Source organism: Megalobrama amblycephala, linkage group LG19, assembly GCF_018812025.1.
Source record: "Megalobrama amblycephala isolate DHTTF-2021 linkage group LG19, ASM1881202v1, whole genome shotgun sequence".
In the NCBI taxonomy this organism is placed as follows: domain Eukaryota; kingdom Metazoa; phylum Chordata; class Actinopteri; order Cypriniformes; family Xenocyprididae; genus Megalobrama; species Megalobrama amblycephala.
The window spans coordinates 18,115,942-18,140,311 of record NC_063062.1 but is presented as its reverse complement, the minus strand read 5'-3'; the positions used below and the strand labels follow the sequence as shown (position 1 = coordinate 18,140,311).

Genomic DNA, 24,370 nt, shown 5'->3' with positions numbered 1-24,370 from the left:
ACATCTCCACGGTGCCACTGTGTTCACCAAGTTGGACCTCCGCAGCGCATATAACCTCATCCGAATACGTGAGGGGGACAAATGGAAGATAGCTTTTGTGACCCCTACTGGCCACTACGAGTATCTTGTGATGCTGTATGGACTCGTCAACGCCCCCTCTGTATTTCAGGATTTCATGCACGAGGTGCTCCGGGAGTTCCTGCACAAGTCAGTTCTGGTCTACATCGACAACATTCTGATCTACTCCTGGAGCTTGACCGACCATCTCCGCCACGTTGCGGAGGTCCTGCAACGCCTGAGGGCTTTCAACCTGTTCCTCAAAGCCGAGAAATGCATCTTCCACCAGCCCTCAGTGCAGTTCCTGGGTTACAACATCGATCGCAGTGGCATCAGCATGGACGAGGGAAAGGTCTCCGCGATCAAAGACTGGCCCATTCCCACTTCCGTGAAAGAACTGCAAAGATTCCTGGGTTTCGCCAATTTTTACCTAAGATTCATCCAAGGTTACACCATCATCACCACCCCTCTCACGGGCCTGTTACACAGCAAGCCCAAGTCTCTGTCCTGGTCCCCAGCCGCCATCCAAGCTTTCGACACCCTCAAGAAAGCGTTCACCTCCGCTCCCCTCCTGGTCCATCCTGATCCCGATACACCCTTTGTCGTTGAGGTAGATGCCTCTACCACAGGAGTGGGAGCGGTCCTTTCCCAGCAGCAGGGGAACCCCAGTAGACTCCATCCATGCGCCTTCTTCTCCCGCAAACTCAACCCAGCGGAGGTAAATTATGACATCGGCAACAGGGAGCTTCTTGCCATCAAGCTCGCCCTGGAGGAGTGGAGGCATTGGCTCGAAGGAGCTCAACACCCTTTTGTGGTTCTTACGGACCATAAAAACCTAGAGTATCTACGGGACGCCAAAAGGTTGAATCCACCCCAAGCGAGATGGGCTCTCTTCTTCACCAGGTTTAACTTCACAATCTCCTACCGACCTGAATCTAAGAACGTAAAAGCTGATGCTCTTTCCTGTATTCATGGACCTGATGAAAGTACCGATGACCCAGAGCCCATACTCCCCGAAAAATTATTTGTTAACCCCATCGCCTGGTCCGAAGAAACACTACCCGAGTCCAATGCCTCCACCAACACCCCGCCGGGTTGTCCCCAAGGTTTGCAGTACATCACCCGGACACGGCGCACTCCCCTCATTCACACATCACACACGTCACTGGGCACTGGCCACCCAGGGGTCAATGAAACCCTCTCGTTGTTAAAACATGCCGTCTCGAAGAGGCATCGTCATCTTCCCTCCGGGAAACTACAACCTCTGCCCGTTCCCAACAGCCCCTGGTCACACCTAGAAGTGGATTTCATCACGGACCTTCCAGTCTCCGACGGATGCACCTGTGTCATGGTGGTGGTGGATCGATTCTCTAAGTCCTGTCGTCTGATTCCCCTGCGAGGACTTCCTATAGCAATGGAAACTGCTGAGATCATGTTTAACTGTGTTTTCAGATACTATGGACTGCCCGAAGATATTGTATCTGACCGTGGACTGCAGTTCACCTCACGAGTCTGGAAATACTTCTTCAAGCTCCTAGGTGTGACCGTAAGCCTCTCCTCTGGCTACCATCCCCGGACGTTTCCTACGTACCTTCTGTCACGGCCATCAGGACTCCTGGAACCAGTTTCTGGGCCGAGTACGCCCAGAACTCCCTCCAACAACCTACCACTGGACTTACACCCTTCCAGTGCGTACTCGGCTATCAACTCCCACTGTTCCCCTGGACCGGGGAACCGTCAGATGTCCGTGCGGTGGATTACTGGTTCCGGGAGAGCGAGAGGGTCTGGGACTCAGCTCATCTCCAACTCCAACGAGCCTTACGCAGGCACAGAATGACAGCTGACCTTCAACGTTCCAAAGCACCCAACTAACAGCCGGGACAGAAGGTTTGTAACACATACCTACCTGTTATGCTTACCTCAAGGACTCCTCTGACGAATACTTACCTGTTTCCAGCATTCTCCTCATCTCCTAGTGTTCTCCTCATCTCCCGTGAGTGTCTCTGTATCTGGTCTGCTTATACCTGCAAATCACTCACCTGCACTCTGCCCGCTGTTTCTGGTTGTTCAATAAACTTTTTATATGTTTATATTCTACCTGTGTCTCTGTCCCCTTCTATATGTAACACTCTGTGTGAACAGAAGCGCTGTGTCAGTCACGCCACAAGAGCAGCAAGAAAGATCACGACAGAGCAAGAGACGTCTATGGTCTCCAGTTTGATGGTAAAATAGCCCATTTTCGATTCTTGTGAGGTTTGTTGTGCCTGCAAATTCATCCTGACACCAACCCCTTGAGAAAAAAAAACTCTTGGGATCTACACGTTTCACATAAATGACATATTTTGACACATTCTGGGGACACCAGAGACTTAGAATACATCCTGTAAAAGGGGCATTATAGGTCCCCTTTAAAAAAAAAAAAAACAATCTTATCCTTTTATCTGAAGCACCAATTCCATCCTGCTATCAGAAAAACCAGTATAATTTTCATTTTCACAATCAGGGAAGGAAATGTCTCCTCTGAATAAAACTATTATCTTTTAGTTTTATCTTTTAATAACTATTATCAGCCACCTGATACATCACGCTAACGTTCATGTCTGGAATAACATCATCTCTTGGAACATGATGACTGGCATGAGGCTAGATGCTGCCAGCACATCTCCATAAGGCAAAGGTGAAGTTTTATGAGCCGTCTTTCATTTGCAGTCTCTCTATTCAAAGCCAAATAGCACTTAAACAAATGCAAATAACCCCGAGTCAGTGGTATAGCTGCATGGCTTTTGCCAGTTCTGCTGTAGTTAAAGACTCCCCAATGACACCCAAATTACCTTAACCTCAGTCACCGGCCGGCGTGACCTCCCTTGAACCACGCCGCCAAAATGTGGATTGATATTCTGACTCAATTAAACCTGAAACAAAATAAATGTGAACATTTACAGATCCATTAGCTAAACTGAACTCAAGAGTCAGCCAGAAACATCTCAGTTTTCAAAAGTGACACACATGGTTTCCAAACAGACATTTGAGCTGACCAGCGCTAACATATGACAAATAAAAATATGAATTACTCATATTTTCATCATCCAACTACTTACAGGCTTATTGAAAAAGCTTAAAGTGTTATTGGCATCTTTGAGAGGAGATAAAGGGCCATCCCAGCTTACAATAATATGTTAAAAATGTAAAAAGTTTTTGCTAAATGATTATATTAAGTTATGAAAACATTTAAAACTTCCAATTTTTTATTTTTTATTTTTTTCTTGGTTATGCCAAAGTTAAAGGTGAAGTATTTCTGTAAAACTAGTGGCACTTAGCGGAATTAAAAAAAAAAAAAAAATACTGCATATTTTGCAAACGCTCCATTCGCTCCAACAGGTGCTTGTGAAGGCATGTCTCAACAGGAAAAAGTACTTTCAATAAAAGGTCCAGCATATTATAATTGCTTTTAACTGTGTTGCTATGTTTCATGAGTAAGCAATTGAGTAGTCTTTAAGGTAGTGTAGGCAATTTCAGAGTGGCTAGCAATAGCAAGCTAGCTTTGAAAGCATTAGATTCACCCTCCCTTCAGAGCACTCTCCAAAGCCACTCCTCCTCCAAAACACATGAACTCGGAGATCACACACAGCCAGAGCAGATTCAGCAAAGCATCATAAAGATGGTGTTAAATTACCTTGTCTCTCAAAGCACATAACATTACAATACTAATGAACGTAAACAACTTACAGAGCTCTCACTTGTACCACCAACTGTGTTGACATAGAAACGTTTTGGTTCAGGACAAACTGTAAAAGGCGGCTGCTGTTCATTTGTGGTGCTCGGTGTTGGGTGGAAAGTGGAACAGAAGATGGAAAGTGACAGAATGAAGCCGGAAATGGGACAGGGAATGAAGCTATGGAAAAGAGTCATTAAATCATGAAAAGAACCATCAGTTTATCATTTCAAATTATCATTTTACTGCTTATCCTAAACCCTCTGTTTAGTTAAAATATTCAATACTTGCATGACCTTTGCAGTGGAAGCAGTCTGTTGTTCTGAACAGGTTCTTGGTGATTCCGTGAATCAATGGTGTTGAAGCTGCAATCGATTTCTCCTCCGTTGAATGAAGAAATGATGACAAACTTGTAGTTTGCCTCTAATAGTGAGGAAAGAGTTCTCTCTCTCTTCCAGGTAAGCACATGGCTGGAGTGCAGGTTGAGGCCGGCAGCGTTTGGAATTTCAGAGGAGGAAATTCCTCTGTCGGGATTTTTACAATCCTTTGTCCTTCTAGCAGGCCATTTACAGATGTAATTTGATTGGATGTTCAAGAGAAGAAACTTCACGATTCTTATAAAACAAATGTATCACAGAGTTAGCAACATGTAAAATAAATTAACAAATAGGAAACAAAAGATGGAGTCCATTGATACCAAACATGCGACCCATGTAATCTTAGTTATATGAAATTCCAAAACATTAATTCAAAAGAGTTTGGATTAATACATAGAAAAGGAATATCTATATCCCTATAATAGGAAAATCATAAAATGTAAAATTGAAGACAGGTTTGTACATTTCTCGAGTGGTTATACATATAGGGTTTATATAATTAAAAGGGTTTATTTGTCCTTTTCAACAAGAATTAAGTGAGAGTCATAGCTCTCCGCAAATTCTTTAGAGCAATAAATCGTCTTATCATTTGGTATTCATGGTCACTGAGGCTCTTCTTGCCCAAGTTAGTCTTTTGGGGGATGGGTCCACAGATCCCAGAGTGAGTTTTAAAGATTATTTGTTAAATATAAACAAATAATTGTGTCTGATTTTTTCACAGTCATTACAGAAATATACGCTGACAAGCATTTGGATCGAATGCAATGATGAAAACATTATTTGGTCCTGAGACTTCCACAGATGATATGTACATTTTTAAAAATATTTAGACTGCTTCTATAGACCTTATGTAGCCCCGCCCCATTTCAGCTCTGCGCTCATTGTCTTTTGACTTCCGGTTTGTATTTCCACAGCGATCTTACGTATTTATGAACGAACTGCTCATTTTAAAATCTTCCCGGTCTACTGACATTTGTTAAGACATCTGCTTTAAACATAACAATGCTCATGATAACTTTCAGTAAACTCTACAACAGGTAAATCCACTTCACCAGCTAATTATTCTTCAACAGCGATGCCATAGAAATATATAGGGCTACCGCAAAAACGGAAGTTCAAAGACAATATTCTAAAGATGGCGACGTGCTTGTTTCTCTGGTACATAAGGTCTATTATTGATTGCTATCAGGATGTAAAGAGAGTTTCAAACAGAATAACACAAAGAGTTTATGAAAAAGTTGCTGTATCTGCGACCTGTATCTGAGAATCTGCTGTCTCCTCTTCTGACCCTGACACAAAACATGTCTGAAATCCTAATATTCAATATTTATAATTAATTCTTCAGATTTCCAGTCCTGATTGTTTTCTAGTTTCCTATGGTTTTAATGTGGATGAAGATTTAAGTGACTGTAAAGATGGGTTTGTTTGTAAAATCAGAACACCAAGGAACCACACAAATTCCAAATGCATTTCACAGGTCTGAAGCTTAAAAACAGTTTAGACCTGGATAAAGGGGAAAGTGAAATGAAGTGAAAAACTGTCGCTCTGCAGTATAAATTGTCTTCATTGGCTGTAGAATTCTCCCGATAAATGTCGCCCCATTAAAACATTCATATTTTATGTTTATGGGCATTGCAATCTGCTCAAATGATGGTAACACTGATTGCTCACCTGTGACACACCTTGCGGCTCTAGGAGGACAGCAGATGTGTGCATTAATTAAAGCATTTAGCTTTGGCCACATGCACATGATGCCCATCCACAGCAGCGGTTGACTTTGCACAACACTCTCTTAACTGACGCTCTGAGTGCCATTATGTCAGGTGCTGTGCTTCACTTATTAATGAAATGGGTCTCTTGGCATACCTTGTGATTTAAACTGCCAACTGGAATCCCATTCAATCTCAGGGACTGTTGTGGAGCGAAAACAGTGAAAGCCATTTCAGACAAAACTGCATATCTCATTCGGTTGGTCATGGACGGTTGCACTGCGGGAACTGTAGTCTTTCAGCAAACTTATTGCAAAAGATGTTTGAAGAAATATAATGGAAATTTTACATATACAAGCTATAACGTTATTATATTTAATAATATTATTAATTATAATATATAATTAGGTATTTTATATCTTTTTTTATAGAACTATACTTTTAAAATAATACTAAAACTATAATTATATTTATTATATGTTATTATATTTATTTTATATTTTTATTATAAAAATACAAAAAATATATAAAATTGAAATGAATTAAAATGAAATTAAATAATTTAAATAATATATTACATAATGCTATATACTATATTCATATATTAAATTATAATATAATATAATATAATATAATACATTTAAAACAACATAAAAGCTAGTTACTACAATTTTCAAAAAATATGACAGTAAGTTTACTGTAACAAAAACATGTGAAAATGTAGTTTTACAGGATGGCTGCACATTTTACTTATAACTCTATATTTCATTATTATCTGCCCTTTTACCTTAAAATGTACAGATAATAAGAGGCAAAATAGAAAGCCACATGATAAATTAAAGTTCATCATAAACAATGTCAATCGCAGAAAGACATCAGTACACACCATTTTTCAAGTTCAAGTCCACCTACATTAATCTGCTGATTCCCTGACTGCTTTGTCAGACAAAATGGCGGATTCGGCGTTATGATTGGTTAGATCGCCTGTCAATCAAACTCCGGGCTAAGGGTCAATTGCGTCTTGTTCCGTGTTCACAACAAGTTTCAATATAAAAGTCTTTGCGACTGAGTGACTAGCTCATAAAGACAATCTTTGCCACCATCTAATGGCATAATATATGTAACTTCTGTTGCTGTTCACTGTCAGGGACAATTTTTTTCCAGCGGAAAGAAGGCTTTTAATGATTTTACTTCATGAAACTTGCATTGATACATATTTTTTGGCTTAAATATTTGTATTGTGTGGTAACCATTTTATAAAAGCAATAAGCCCTGTGAAGTCGTGGTTTACATTGAATTTAGAACAGCTAAGGGGGTTTTAGGTAACAACGCCCCTTAGCTGTTATAAATTCACTGTAAACCACAGCTTCTTGGGACTTATTGCTTTATTAAATAGTTACATATTCAAATCACTAATCTTGTATAATATGTAGAAGAAAGCAGCTATTTGTCACTGTATTTTCAACTCTAGTTTGTGAGTTGTACTTAGCAAACATTTATCTTTTAATGTTTATTGTCACCCTAATCAAGATTGCCTATTTAATTAATGCTACAGAAATACTGCTCTGATTAAATTCCAATTATATTATCTGACTATATTAAATTACAAATAGCTTGTAGCCAAACTTGTTGTCTGGAACAGAGGTTAACAATGTGGAGCATCAATGAAGAAATTATAGTAGAATCAACTCTGCAAATGAGTAACATCTGGTTTGAAATGTAAAAGTTCACGCAGTGCTCTATCTAAAAGAAATAACCTGACTGTGAGTGTATTTATGTGTCCTCAGGAGACTGTCAAAGGCATAGAGTTTTCCAAATCAACACTCTGCAGGGCAAAATCGAAACTAAAAGCAGATAAAATCACAACAAAATGAATGTGGAGGGTCAAACAGAGATGCCACATCAATACAAAGTTTTATGTCTGAGACCATAGAAATACTTAAACACCCTTTGAAAATTTAGTGCAAACCTGTGTTCTTTCAACAGTATCAAAATCCTTCATGCTACAATATTTGTACATCATTTTGGAATGATATATAGATTGCAAAATTGTTTGTGTATATATTCTAAGCAGGTGCACTCAATGTCAATTGATTTAAAAAGTATTTATTAAAACAAAAAACCTAATTGATTAAAGTATATGCAAATTAACTAATCAAATTAAATAATTCATATGTGCCTCCATTGTCTTGCAATTTTTCAGCACCTCAAACCATTTGTGCAGAATTGAAATGGAATATTCCACATAAGTGTACATTAAACAACATGGGCCAGTTGATCAAAAGTAATCTGATCGGATTTTGGCCATTGGATTGGATCAAATCTTGAAAATGGGTTGTTCAAAAGGCATTGGATTGGATCAATTCTTGAAAATGGGTTGTTCAAAAGGAAAAAGGGATTCTGAAATCAGATTAGATCACGGAATCCAATCCTAGTTTTAATCTGGATCAAACCTTCAGTTTGTGTTGTTCAAAACCTGTCAGTAGGATTTGGACAACTTTGATCCAAAAAAAAACAAAAAAAAAAAACAGGATTATCCTGATCCCAACAGGGGGTAGGATTTCAAGGTGGATTCCAGGAGGAAAATGTAGTAAAACTTTAAAACTGATCAAAAAATACAACATTTATATCATGTAATATACATACACATTTTTTTTTTTTTATTTTGCTCTTGATTGTTTAACTGTTAAATAAATTAGAAGTAGACATTAACCTACATATTTTGCCTTTTGGTAACCTACTGTAAAGTAAAAAAGATTTTGGTGCCACAAAACAATCCCCAAACAGCTGTAAATATCCAACAAAAATATTATATTTAATTCAAAACCCATATTCTCTCTATCATCATGTCACTTTAGGGGCGCCGTAGAGCACTGGTAATCCAGATTTGGTAATCTGGAAAAGTGTGTATCTGGATCATGGTGATCCAATCCAATTTTTCTTTGAAAAACCAGCACAAAAGTAAGATGGATTACCTGATCCTGGATAGCAAAACATGGGATTTCCAAATCCAGATCATTCTGATCCAGATTAAACTTTTTGAACAACTGGTCCCATATATTCTGATTGCCTGTCGGGCATTTTTGCTTTTTACATCAAATTACTATTTGTCATTGCAAACTACAAATCAGTATGTGAATAACACAGGTAAGGCAAGCACACACAATGCATTTTAAACATTGTTTACCTACATATTCATATCCAAACAGGAATGAAAGTCAAATCAAACTGAGTAGTTTCAGTTAGACTCAACAAGCACACACACGTACACACACCTGTCATAGCCGGAGTGAACTGAAGCATAAGCAGCTGCAATTACCAGGTACCGGCCCCCTCTGCCCCCTGTCGTCAGTGGCCAGCCGTAATTGGCGTACGAGTGAAGGGAAAATTGCGTGGGCGCGCCGTGGTGTCACTGAGTGTCACGTGGTGAAATGACTCGTGAGGAACTGCTCAGACGGCCTGTTATTGGGCCTGTCAGCAATTTAGTGTTGCTTTAAGACTGACAAAACAAGTGTGTGTGTGTGTGTGTGTGTGTGTGTGTGTGTGTGTGTGTGTGTGTGTGTGTGTGTGCTGACATAAATTCGGGCCTTTTACATTTCATATTTCAACCTCAGCTTCAAATTTTTAAGAAAAAACCTGCATCTTAGAAAATGTGTATCAGCTTCATTGCTAATAAATTAGCATATTGGAAAACTAAAAATCAAGCTTCATTAGAAGGTTTATTTGAGGAAACTTTGGGGACAACTTTATTCATTTATGTATTTATTTTTTTTCTATAAATCATTTTTGGATGTGTCGTCTTTTTAAGACAATATAATGCCATGTTCTTTTATTTATTTCAACAAATTGATTGTTAATGAAATGGTAACACTTTACAATAAGTCTCATTTCTTAACATTACTGCTTTAATATAATTTAAGATAAACTAGCAATGCAAATTCTCTAGTATTTAGTAATACTAATACAAAGTTGTAACTGTTTATGCATTGTGAAACTAGTTATCCCCATACTATTTATTTACTATTTTTTTAATTAGCTTTCGTTTTAAATTTAGTTTTAGTAATTTTGTCATGTGATTTTGTCATATGTATTTGTTATTGTTTGTTTTTCAATATTTATATTTAACTTTAATATATACTTTATACTTAAAGAATTAGTTCACTTTCAAATAAAAATTAGCCCAAGCTTTACTCACCCTCAAGCCATTCTAGGTGTATATGACACAATCGGAGAAATATAATTAATAAATATCCTGACGCATCCGAGCTTTATAATGGCAGTGAACAGGGTTCACAAGTATGAGCTGAAGAAAGTGCATCCATCATCAATCCATCATAAACGTACTCCACACGGCTCTGGGGGGTTAATTTGTGTGAAAAAAATATATCCATATTTAACAAGTTATGAAGTAAAATATCAAGCTTCTGCCAGACCGCCTTCTGTATTATATTTATGAAGAAAATGTAAAACTCTTGCAATTCAAAAAGCTTTTGTACGCTATACGTCCAATACCTTCCCTATTCAGCTTATGAAAAAAGCGTAACTGACTCAACGCTAGTGCTGGGCGGTATACCGGTTTCAATTTCGAGACGAATATGTATTTTTCAAAAACTGCCATACTGGTGCGTAGCTGAAACAGCTGCTCTATCTATTCAATGGCCATGATATGTAGAGTGTATAGAGAGCAGAATTCTATTAACTGCATACCCTTCTTACACTAATGGAAACAACTTTATAACACAACAATAAATAACTCACAAAACTAACTCTCTTTAATACTGCAAATACTGTACCATGTAGAGCCATATGATTTCCACGATGCAGAAAACATGGATGAAATCACGGAATCCAGTCAAAAATTGAACATAGCCTACTGTATAAAGCAGGACGTCACATTTGACAATATTTGGATGAATAAATCAAAAGTAGGGTTGTACAATGAATCAGATATCGATACGACTAGTGTCTGTGAATATTAAAGCTAAAAAAGACTGCTACTGAATTGATTTCAGTGTCTGCTGTCGCACTCACTATACATGAACTTCATCTGCAGAGCTGCTCTTAGAGTCACTTTATGAACATTTCACAGTTTAATTTGATAAAACTATCGACATTTGTCGTATCATATACACAGGAAGTCAAAGGTCTTCACGACCCTGTCAAAATAAAAGTTTGGTATGACTTAACAGAAATATACTATTGTACAATCGAGTATACTTTAATTAATAGAGATAATAATAATAATAATAATAATAATAATAATAACAACAACACCATTTATTAAAACACAAACTCAAAGGTCTTCATTGAAATGACAGAAATTACACTGTAAAAATGTAGCCTACTTATTAATATTATTAATTTAATTAAATAATTAAATTATTTGATTACATTTTAAACTAAATTGTTAGTTTTATAAGCTGATTTGATTACATTTTTTTTTTCTATTTTTTTTTATTTGTCCTTACAATGCTTATATAGTATACTCCTGACAGTAAAATATGTCAAAATAAAGGTCCAGTGGTCTCATCGCTGGAATCTTATCGCATCGCGTCTGGTTAGGACACAGTGTAAAGCGTAACTTACGTGTCGCCATGACTTATTACACTACGCCATGATGTACTACGCAACATCCTACCTAATACGTCGCGTATTACGCTTAAGTTTTTTAATTCTTTGACTATTATCAAAGATTCATAAAAGGTGTAAAAATATCTTGCTTATTGGTAATTCATGTTAGCCAATGAAATTGAGATCATTGATCACACATGATTCTTCATCATGAAATATCAGATATATATCTGTTATATTTCTTAATACTCTATGTGACATCACACCAACTGCCCAACAGTAAATAGGAACCTGTGTGAAAACAAAGTGTGAGCATTCTGGTTCAGCTGGCCTGTTATTTCAATGTTTTCTTTGCGTTTTTGTCCCCAATCCATGTGTTTTTTTTTCTTCTAATATACTCAAGCACGCATATATAGCAAACACTCAGAATCACATGTTGATGCTTTGAAGTCACTTGAGTGTATGTTTCATCTTTCATGTTGTCTTTTTGTTGTTCCCCCCAAACCCCTTTATTTATTTATTTTTTTACATGAGTACTTTAACAAAAAAGTCTTTGTTTGGAGGCTTGGTTAAATCAAGACATCATTCTCTGTCTGTGTTTGATTTATTTGAATCAGATTGATTGTTTTAATGCACCTGACTTTGATTGATGTCTGGTTTGCTTGTATGCAGGAAAGAAACAAAAGAAAGTTTGTTTGGAGATTAAAGCAAATATTACCATGAAATCAGCAAGTCAAATCAGTCACAACCTTCCTGAGGTTTAAATCACTTTATTGCAGTTTTAAAGTCTTTCTTCATGTTACAGCTGTATGATTCTTTCATATGTCGCTTAAAGGACAGCAATGAACTTCAGATGGTTATGGCTACGACTCAAAGCTTATGTTTTGAAATTTTGTATAAACTTCATGAATAATTGTACATTTCCTCATGAATAACTAAAGGAGAAATGTTGCTATAAAAAACCAGAATGCAGGATCCCTTTTCTTTGCTAATTAAATACGGGATAAACACCTTTCGCGTAATAGAAAACCCAAATAATTAAAGTCTCAGTCAGAACGGCTCCATCTTGTTTCACACTCGGATGAAAAAAAAAAAAAAAAAGGTTCTCAATTATCATTGTTTTTGGCTAGTGTCTAAATATCGAAGGCACACCGTGAACGCCTCCTTCCCCGCGGCGTCCATGTTTCCAGCTCGCGATGATTGCCAATTAGAGCAGAAATCAATTTACAGTCTCCATTGCTTAATTGATATCATTATGTTTACTGTAGAATGAATAATTGAATATTGTATCATTACATCAAAATGTAGTCGTGCATGAAGCGGGCCCGGCAGGTAGCCGTCGCTGAGAGGTTTTCTCGTTAAAAAGCAGTGATTGCTGATAATTAAGGGTTATCATTATATTCCCACTTCCTCAAATGCCGGCATTAGACATTCAGTCTTCCAAGTTCGGCCTAAAAAAAACCAAAACAAAACAAAAAAAAACACACAAATGCTAATAGTTTTTAATATGAGATCTGAATCAAAACAACATCAATGTATCTTTGGGAACAAAACATTTATATTAGAGGAAATTATTTCAGATTTTAAATATTTACCACAAAACGCTCTTAGTGGAAATGCTAAATAAATTACTAGCTGACTGAATGTTCATAAATAAACAGAAATAATGATGCTTGGCACTCCATAGACTTGTGTCCATGTCTAAGCTAAGTCCTCCAGGTGATTGTGAAAGACTTTTCAATGGTGTGAGATTGTGATGTTACGTCAAACAGCAACTCCTGAACCTGAAGGAGAGGAAGATAGAATTATTTGAACAGGAAAAAAAATAAAAATAGCACAAAGGAGATTGTGATGCAACTTTTCAGATGGAATGAATACTAAACCACACACTCATGGTCAACAGTTACTACACAAATCCTCTTTAGGAGCTTAAACTCTTGTGTGATTACAGGCTGATTTCGTCAGTGACCTCATAATGGCATGATGAAGAAAAATAAATGGTGTTCGAGCGAATCGTTGGAAAATGCCACCTCTGATCTGACATACGCCGCTGAGGGCAAACGCATGCATGGAGACAGATGGAGCTGCCTCGCCTCTTTCAGACTTATTATGCAGTCGGGAAATACTAAGAAAGATAAATGATTTGGTGTGGGCTGGAACACTAGTTATTCAGATTCACATGCACACAGTTTCTTTGTCATTTTCTCCCCCCCTTCGATTCTTCTCATGGCTGGTATAAATCTCAGTCTCTGGAGCTCATGCCTGCATTCTTATTAATAGAAACAATGCGGCCGATGTGCACACAACTTTTTAAAGGCATCTCTTTTTAAGCAGCCCAGGAGAATGTAAACTCCTCTCTGTATTTCATCAAGCTCACTGCTTACAAAATACAAGGAGGAATCAATTAGGTGAATGCATTCAGATGTTTAGCTTTGAAATTATTCTTATTCTTAACTATTATAGTGATTATCATTACTGTAATAAAAATATATATTTATATATGCCTGGTTTCACAGACAGGGCTTAGACTAAGCCAGGATTAGGCCTTAGTTAAATTAGGACATTTAAGTAGCTTTTATAAACGTACCCTAGAGAAAAAAAGAAAAAACATAACTAGTGTGCATCTTGAGACTTAATTGCTTAATTGTCATGGAAATTATATCACTTAAAAACATTAAAATTAAAATATCTTTAAAAAAAACTTGCAAATAATTTTAAATAAAATATCATATTGTATTTCTTTGTATTGATTTTGGGGTAAAATATGACCAGGATCAATGAAAGGCAGCAAACAAATAGTTCCATAAAATAAAATATATTTTCATATTTCTTTGTATTGATTTTGGGGTGAAACATGACGAGGACATTTTCGTGAGATTTAAATGTGTATTCCATAATCACTTTATAATTTTTTAATTTTATTTTAAACATTCCATATAAAAATTACATGTATTAAATAATTTATTAAATTTCAATTTTATATTTAAATTATATTTTATATTTTTAAACATTGTGATCAGGGTTACCAGGTTTTCACAACAAAACCCGCCCAGTTGCTACTCAAAACTAGCTCAAAATTAGCCTAACCGTGTTTCACTGGGGGGTAAAATCCTCGGTTTTGGCGGGGCTCCTTGGATAAAAGTCACATTCCAGGGGCTAAATATCATGTTATTTGGGGTCGCTTTAACCCACAGACTTGAAAAACAACCCGCGGCAACACTGATTATGATATATTCAATTTCTTATTTTCAAATAACTAAAACAGAATAAAAAATTAAATAGATTGTCGTCCTCATAATAGTATCAGCGGTTCTTACAGTTTCAACGACTAAAGTATGTTTGCATGAAGCATCTCACCTCAGCATTATATGTGAAATCCAAGGGCTTAGGCATCCCATCCACCGTCATGGTAACATCAGTGATGGGCCCTGTTATACCCCACACCTTCACTTCACCCAGGGTCAACCTGTCAGCCTCGGCCAGACCATCTGTGGTAACCGTGCTAGTAAGAACACCCTATAAACACGCAGCACAACTGTTACACAAGATACACACAGATGCATATTTACAGTATGAGCAAAAATGCTATTGCAAGTGACAATAACTAACAGTAAAACATACGGATACGTTATATTAATGAATATTTGTGGGGGGAAATGTACTTAATTATCATGAAAATAATACTACAAACATATGACCCGTTTCTTGAGATTCACCCATTTAGATCTGACTAGAACAGAATGTAAAACAACAGAAAACTGTGTTGTTTCAGTATTAATGTAACACCTGTGCCGAGACAACTCAAACTAGCTGAGTTTGACCTCGTTTACAAACAGTTCTCAACTCCGTAGGGCCGTGTTTTTTCCCCACCGCTCAAATAATCTCACCACATATGACATCAAACCCACATGAAGTCCAGAGAGCTCTGACCTGGGCCAAGTGGCCTTGAGCTGCTACAGCATGAAATAGTTTTGGATGTGGATTTAGTTTCAAAATAGAGAGAGGCCACAGATGTTTGGCTTCAAGTGAGATGGACAATCTTGGATTCCCTATAGGATTAAATGGCAACTGTGCATGCCAACAATTCAAATAAATCTGAAAGAACTGCAGACATAGCTTTCTTCAAAACATATGAACGTACCGAAGAAACGTCGAAACTTGTCAAGAGGAAACTCTTGTTCTGAACAGTATCTGCAAGGAGAAAGAAGGGGGAAAAAATTACATAGGAACAGGAAAGGACCATTTTTAAAAACATTTTTTAATTCACAAACTGATATATAAATATACATATTAAGAAAACAGTTTTATTTTATTGCTTCAAATACTGATCTTAAATTAAAATATGTTATCAGTAATAGTATTTACTATGAGGAAAAAGTAATAAATCCAACATAAGTTAATCTACAAAATATATGTTGAAATGAATACTAGTGGAAGTAAAAGACCAACAACTTGCATTCCTTTTCACACAAATTATGATTACAGATTATTGTTTAATAAAGACTTATTTTCAATATTATGTTATGATGACCTTAAAATGTTTTGTGCATGATTTGATATTCACATCACGTAATGTATGGCTTTTCTGATGTAGTAAACTTGCACGTTATCACACCTTATTGCACTTGCGATGCAAAGAAAATTTTTTTTTGGTTTTATCTCACGTTTTCTTTTGTTAACTCTTATCTGTTAGGTTTAAGTATAGATGGTACGTTATTTTCAAAGGCGATGGAAAAGTAATCTTTTAGCACCAATTCTGCGATATGTACAACAACCACTGAACTGAATGTGCTTTTAGAGGCACTCACTGGACATTTCACTTTGAAAGTGCTGCGCAACGGTGCAAGAAGCAACATAATATCATTTAGCAGAAATGTTGCCAGAGGCACATTTGTCATATGAGTCTGGGTTGAAGAAATCATTAATGGAACTGGAATTATCAAGTTAAATCAAAACCATTCAATTCCTCACAATTCCCATTCCTGTACACACAAACATAACCCACCGATTCCCTCTCCATCATCCCAGAATAGGGATCCATGTGCTGAACCTGCATCATCAAGTGCAACGAGCAGACCCAGAGGATTCCGACGACTACAAGAAAAAGCACAAAATAATGAAAACTACATTTGTATTGCAACATCACAACCATAAACATATGAACACCTACATTTACATAATAATACTTATTCAATGTTCAGAATCTTGGTCATCATGCAGTTTCAAAGCAGTTTGGCAAGCTTTCGATTAAATTTCATATTTGAAATCACCAATGAAATCTGACAACAACTGTCTCATAATTTTTTTCCAAACGCTCGAATCATGACAAAAAAACCTGTATTTTTATGCTGGATCAAGCTAATGCGCATGCGCAGACCTAAATGCGCGTCTTTTGTGCCTCATTTCGGAGGCGCGCGAAACCGGTGCTTCTAACGGCCGCTGCAGTGACGCGTGACTTTACCAGTCGGCGATTGGCTCTTATTTAGAAGGCGGGACTTATTCTGCCATATTGTGCGTTACACTTTCTCCCATTCAAAACAATACGAGTGACATGTCTTGTGTTATTCTATAGTCTTTGGTATTAATGAATGCGTTGCGAAAAAAAAAACAAAACAAAAAAAAAACAATCGCAAAACAATAAAAAAATGAAGTCTTCAAGCAGTGAGCACGATTAGTTGTCTCCTCTCTTCTTAAAAAGAGAAAAAGAAAGAGGAAATATTGGGTCCATTCAATCCCGAGATTGCATAGAGAGAAAGGAGAGTTCACCTCATCAAGGAGCTGCGGGATTATCCGAGCGTTTCAAAGATTACTTCAGGATGTCAGTGGCTCTGTTTGATGCTTTACTACTGGCACAATCTGTATTTATATTCTGTCTCTTTGTATTCCACACGTTGTTTGTCATTCAGTGCTGCTGTTTTGTGCTGTAGACGACGGTGAATCAACTTGTCAGATGGCATTCTGGATTTTTGCGTTCGCGTACGGTGGCTCTGAATTGTCAAAACGTCTCTCAAAATGCGTGCCACAGATGCGAAAAACGCAGAAAATCGAACCTGATCCGAATATTTTTTGCCGGATGAAAGATTGACATAAGGTGAGGTCGAATTTATTTTTTTAACGTGCGAAAGTTTCACATGCGAATTTCGAGGTTATGTTCACACACAGTACGGTTATTTACGGGTATGACAACCGCATTCTTAAAATTCTATATAAATTCTATATATTCTATATATATTTTCAGGACTCACAACCGCATTCTCGGAATTTTCGCGCTGTGTGAACCGTACTGGACAACTAGTTGTCTGTCACGTCATACAGTGCGAGAGAGCCGGTGTTTTGTGTGTGGTTTCGCTTTCAGTAACTTACAGCGACAGAGATATGAGCTGTGCGTCATCTCAAGGTGTTAGATCCAGTCACTGTTCTCCACCAGAGTGGTCCCCGTCAGTTTTGTGTTTCTTTTCTAAAAAATTCAAATGCCGTGTCATGCGCGAGACGTCGCAAAGGACGTGACACGTGAGTGCAGCGGTTAAAGACTCCGGCTATCGCGTGTTTACATGCTGCTGTTGGATAATTAAGTTTGAATGGATACACTTGCGGTTCAATTGGTCTCTTGTCATGTCAAAAGTGATAAGACTTTTCAGTTTTATGGACGTCGCCATCTTTAATATTACGTTGATCACTGTCGTTATGGTTACTAGTAAGAGAATACGTGCTTGACTCTCGTTGCACGTTCATACAGGCAGTGTTTCAGATGTTACTGTAAGTTGCTGTGTGAACGGGACATTTCGAGATTCACACCTGTAAGTAAATACGGTTGTCAATCCCAAAAAATTACAGTGTGAACGTGGCCTTAAAGACACAGAGAGAGGGTGGAAAATAGAAATATGAAAGAAAATTAACTGGTTGTTTTGTAAGAGACACTTTTGAGAGTGGAAAAAAATACTATGCAGCTATAGAAAAATGTCACAATTATACATTAAACAAGTCATTTAATAAAGATGCAGGGTAGCTTCTTCACCTGTAGTGTGTGTTATTCTCTGGTTTCTGCCAGGGCAGGATGTAGCCTCCTCTCACGTGCAGGTTAATTTTCTCTAATGGTGCATCCATATCCACAAACTGTCCTCGTACTCCAACAACTTTACCCTGGATGATAAATCACATACAAGCAGATAAGAGACCCCAATATATAGAGGACAAAGTACCGCAGGTTGAAATTGTTTGGAAGCCAGCTGCATTATGACTGGTTGTTTAATTGACATGCTAATAAAATCTTGCCAATAAAGATTTGCATGTTTGCTAATAAAACGCTTAGCTACTTGCATGCTGATAAAATGCTTACCGTGTGGTAATCGTACCAGCGGGCATTTGGCACGTAGCCCCTGACAACAGTAACGCCCTTCACAAAACAAAATCAATGAGAAAAAAATAATAAATAACAACATACAAAAAAGAACTGTCAATTTCTCTTTACTGATTGACATATTAAAAGGCTTATAATTCCTAATTTATTTAAAAAACACTACATATATATTTCATTACAAAATAGAAATAAATATAATAAATTAAAAATAACTTTTTTTTTTAAATATGTGGGTCAGTTCAGGGGCGTTATTTATAAGGTTTAGTGAACAAACCTCAAAACAAATGACAAGATACTTAGGATTGCATTAAAAAAATGGTGCTATATAGTATTAAAAGTGGTTCTTTGGCTCATAATCATAGGGGATCCACTTTAAGTGCTGTATAGCACCAAACCTTGGTGCTTCAGTGGTTCTTCAGCAGTTCTTCACTGGTTCTTTGGGATGACTGAGATGCTATATAGCACCGCTAACACATACAGAACCTGTTAAGCCCCTGTACGGTTCTTCAGCGGTTCTTTGGGGTGGTTAATGTGCTATATAGCACCACTGCCATACAAAGAACCTGTTAAGCCCCTTTAAAGGTTTTTTACAAGCCAAAGAACCACTGTTGGTGCTGTTTAGCCCCATTTTTGTTGAATAAATAAAATGGGATATGGCACCTCTTATGGGTTCTACATAGCACCATTTGACAAAGGTGCTGTAGAGCACCTTTAAAGATATGGTGCTTCATAGCACCAAAAGTGGTTCCCCTATGATTACAAGCCAAGAACCACTTTTAGTGCTGTATAGCATTTTTTTTTTTTTAAAAGTGTAGCCAAGGTGTTTTTGTGATTATACCTGGTTCAAAGCAGGTGTGATCAGAAGGGCAGGACCCCAGAGGAACTGCCTGTCGATGCTCCATGTGGTTTCATCAGTGACAAACCTACATTACAGAACACAGCAGAGACCAGTTAGCACTGTACGTGCAGATCATGATAGAAAATGGTGGATAAAAAAGTGAGGAAAAGAGAGGGAGGTTGAAATAAAAACATTATAATAGGCACACAGAACATTCAGTCCAATAGATCAGGCTGCTAAAAACAGAGTGGAAGAGGAAGGTTACACAGGACAACAGGAAAGTGAAGAGCAACAATATCAAAGCAGGCTAAAAAAATAAATACAGGAACATTAGACCAATACACAGGCAGAGAATTTGGCCCGAGTTCTGATTAGTCATTCCTATGATGCTTTGGTGGGGGAAATGTAATTGAAACGAGAGGATGGACTGAAAATAGTGTCAGAAAGAAAATATGGTGTAATGAAGATATATTTGGAGGGAAACAGAGGAGCAGAACATAAATGAAGGTCTTAAAGGGATAGTTCACACAAAAATGTTTTTTTTTTCATCATTGTCATCATTTCCTCATAGGCATTGTTACCTTTACTTTTATTGTATGGAAAAAAAGAATAGCATGGACATTCTTTCTGGTTAACATCATGGTTTAGTAATAATATGAAGGTGAGCAAATGATGACAAAATTATTTTAATTTTTGGGTGAACTATTCAGAAACAGAAGTACTGGTAGAGACTCACTCGTGCAGCATGGGTCTGACCACAGTGTTTCCGTAAACGTGAGCTTCATACATCAGTGTGTTCAAATATGGCAGGAGGGTATAGCGAATATTCAGCACATCACGAGACATACCAGCAAACTCCGGTCCCCAGGCCACAGGATCCTGCCTCTGTGAAAGATCACAAAAACTCATGAGATTATAAATACCCAACACTACTTCTGAAGAAAATGTTAATGGGTTCTCCTGCAAACCTTGTTACTACAGTGTTTGACAGGTTGCTAGAGCATTACTAAGTGATTGTTCTGGGTGGTTACAAGTGGTTTCTAGTATCCTATTCTTTAATCAAAGTTCTTCACTGGCATCTCTAATTAAATGAAGAATCTTTCACATCCATGGAACCTTTCCATTTCACAGAAGATTCTTTATAGTGAAATAAAAAAAGGTTCTTAAGTATTATTAAAATGTTCTTCAAACTAAGAAAAAATTGATTGAAAGGTTTTTTTAGGGAACCAAAAAATGTGTCTTCAGTGGCATCTCTGCAAAAACCCTTTCTTTGGAACCTTTATTTTTAAGTTCCTTGCAATGTACATGCTAAAGTAGTTTTGTTGTTTATTGGTGACATTTTTATGAATGTTTTTCTCATTAGTTTTGCCTTAAGCTAGTTCAGTAATTGTATTAAAGGATTAGTTCGCTTCAGAATGAAAGTTTCCTGATAATTTAATCACTCCTATGTCATCCAAGATGTTTCTGTCTTTTTTTCTTCAGTAGAAAAGAAATTAAAGGTGCTCTAAGTAATGTCACGCATTTTTAGGCCAAAACATTTTTTGTCACATACAGCAAACATCTCCTCACTATCCGCTAGCTGCCTGTCCCCTGAACACACCGTAAAAAAACGCGGTCTCTGTAGTTGCCACAAGCTCCGAAAACGGCAATAAAAACAAACTGGTGCAGCCTGGACCATGAAACATAATAAACATGCTCCAGCCAATAACCGACAAGAATGATTTTAAATGCGCGTTCATGACTGTTTCAGGAAACATAGAGGGGAGGAGGAGGAGGAGGAGGAGGGAGGGTCTAGCTAGCCTCTGTTTTGTTTGACAACACTTCGAACGTCAACAGGAAGTTACTCCACCCAGGATCACTTAGAGCACCTTTAAGGTTTTTGAGGAAAACATTCCAGGATTTTTCTCTATATAGTGGACTCCATCGGGGAACGACGGGTTGAAGGTCCAAATTGCAGTTTCAATGCAGCTTCAAAGGGCTCTACGTGATCCCAGACAAGAAATAAAGGTCCTGTCTAGTAAAACGAATTAATTATATGCGATGCGCCACACATTACGTAATCACATTGGAAAGGTCACGCGTGACTTAGGTGGAAGTACTGCAGTAGAGCGAACAACTCTATCTCATTTTCTCCTCCAACTTCAAAATCATCCGACATCGTTGTTTTGCCTTTTTTTGTAAAGGGTGTTTGGTTTAGTCTTTGCATGTTTGCTTTGTAGATACTGGATTGGTACTTTTGCCAACGTGATTACGTAATGCGTGGCACATCTCAGAGTTAGTGCAAGACGAGCATTTGTGGTTAAAAAGTATATATATATTTTATTTATTTTTAGAAAATGATCGTTTCGCCCCTTGAAGCTGCTTTGAAACTGCAATTTGGAACTTCAACCCATTGTACCCAGATCAATCTGGAACAACACCACATTTCAGGATTATCCATTATGATACCATGGGAATAAATACTTTAGCCCAGAACTATTTTTGTATGATTCAAATGTGTACAGCTGTGTCCTGCTGAATCCAGACGTAACCGTACACCACACTGAGCATCTGTGCCCGTGTATGTGTGAGCATCTGACTCCATATACAGGCAGAATGTTAATTGTCTGCCAGACAGAGAATCAGTTTGCCCCCTTTGGCAGCCTGTACGTGGGTCTAGTGCTCACAATGAGTGGTGTTAAGAGCGGTGGGTGTGAGTTAATGTGCTCATAGATATAAAGGTGAACCATATCTGATAATTATTTCTCAAGTACCACACGTTCACAGGTCTGACCACTAATGCGTGCACGCTAACACTTAGTTCTTTCCTCGCCACTGACGGAATTTTCTGTCATTTATCACTTGAAATATTTGCAGGTGTTGTAGGCCCCTAGTATAAGTAGGTTTAGGTTAGGATTAGGGGATGGGGATGGGGTTAGGATTAGGCAATCAGGTAGCAGCTTCAATGAAGGAGGTAATAATTTGGCAGGGAGTCAAAATTTTGCACAACACAGGCAATCCATGTTTTCACTGCTATATAGTAGGGAACACTATTATGCATCTTCTTAATAGTACAGAATCTCCAGATCCAAAAACAAGTGAAAATTAAGCAGAAGCAAGCAATAGAAACATGTGCTTATGCACATGTAAGATAATGCAATCATCAAAGATTAAACATGATATAAATAAAAAACTGCCTAATGTTAGCAAATTAATTGTCAAACCCAAGAATAGGTATAGGACTGTTCAAGCTTTGGGGGTGTTAATAGAAGCAATCTGTGAGGTTTATGTTTTGATCATTGTTCTGAATCCAATCCAAACATAGTCTTTGACAAAAACATGATTTTCTCAGTTTTTGTTCAAATTGTTTTTCAAATGAAACTTACTTAGTGATGATAAATAAAGAATGGATAAAGCTAGAATAACGGCTGGAAATTAGGAAAAAAGTGGCGGGGAAAGTTGTATGTTAAAAAAAAACTACTGTTCATGTCCTGTAAACATCCTTTAAACAAGACACATTTAGATGATAAACAAAACTGTGTGAGATATTAAGGCTTGTTTTCAGAAAATGTATCTTAAATTTTCTAATGTTTATTGACAGACTTGTCTTCCACCTGCTCATGATTAAAAGAAGTGAAAAAAAAAAAATATATATATATATATACCATTGCCTCAAGACAAAATAACTTTATATTAAAGATGAATTAACTGAAAACGAACCTTGATATCTGATGCAGTTTTACTTCTTAGATAAATTTGTCTTGTTTTAAGGATATTTAAATGAGTTTAATACTGGGTTTTAGACACAAAAATACTTTAAGAAAATCATTTTGCATATGAACACGATCCATTAAAAGTTGTTGTTTAAGGTTCAATACATACATTAGTAAACTTATGTTAAATATATAACATATACAGTCTTTTTTATTCCTTTTGACCATAAAAAATTACATCATTTTGCAAGGAATAAGCACAAAATTTACGTTTTTGAGCAGAAAGCACAAATGTGAAATTTTTAGGACAATGCTTAGTATACTAAAACTAAAACCATAAAAAAAAGTAAAAAAAAAACAAAAACAAAAAAATATATATATATTACATACACATACATACATACATACATATATATATATATATATATATATATATATATATATATATATATATATATATATATATATAATAACAGAAAATTAAAAATAATCCAAATTATTAATCAAATTTACAAGAGTACTATTGTAACTGTGTGGGACAACTTGTGCTAAATTTAATTTGTTCAAAAGACCGAACCTTAACTATTGAGAAATAATAATAATAGTAATGCTAGGCTTAGTAAACACACTGAGTACTGTAGGCTTATATTGTTCTTGCCCTTTTGACCTGTAGAACCTGTAGTATTTTCTCCTCTCTTCCGCACAGAGCAGAAACTCCTTCTCCTAATGTAATGGGTAAAGCTAATATCTCAGTGTTAAAGTGTTTGAATGAACTAGACCTTCCTCCTGTTAGAGCTAACTGCTTCTCGCAGACAAAAAGCCAAATTATTCCAAATGTACTGCTCTCTGACTCCATTAGCATGTGACTTAGCGTGATGGAGAGACAGCCGAACTTGGAAGCCTTGGCAGGAGCCTAAGAATTATGACCCTCGCTGCAGAAGCTGGTCTCTCTCTCTCTCTCTCTCTCTCTCTCTCTCTCTGGCAGCTGGCATCAGAGGAAACATTTGCACTGGCAACTGACTTTGCCAGACATTAGGAGTAAATAAGGTGGTCTTTT

At 37.1% G+C, this 24,370-nt stretch overlaps 1 protein-coding gene across 2 annotated transcripts in view; it reads right to left on the bottom strand.

The window, feature by feature from the left end:
* Positions 1-12,914: 12,914 nt before the first annotated feature.
* The window catches only part of si (sucrase-isomaltase (alpha-glucosidase)), a 66,844-nt gene continuing 55,388 nt past the window's right edge, over positions 12,915-24,370 (bottom strand). For both annotated transcript variants that reach the window (XM_048168075.1, XM_048168076.1), the window contains 8 exons: positions 20,358-20,506; positions 19,622-19,706; positions 18,763-18,819; positions 18,442-18,566; positions 16,432-16,520; positions 15,568-15,617; positions 14,784-14,942; positions 12,915-13,210 (listed from right to left, as the gene is read on the bottom strand). In XM_048168075.1, coding sequence (XP_048024032.1) covers positions 13,133-13,210; positions 14,784-14,942; positions 15,568-15,617; positions 16,432-16,520; positions 18,442-18,566; positions 18,763-18,819; positions 19,622-19,706; positions 20,358-20,506 — 792 coding nt within the window. In that variant the 3' untranslated portion in view covers positions 12,915-13,132. The remainder of the gene's footprint in view (positions 13,211-14,783; positions 14,943-15,567; positions 15,618-16,431; positions 16,521-18,441; positions 18,567-18,762; positions 18,820-19,621; positions 19,707-20,357; positions 20,507-24,370) is intronic.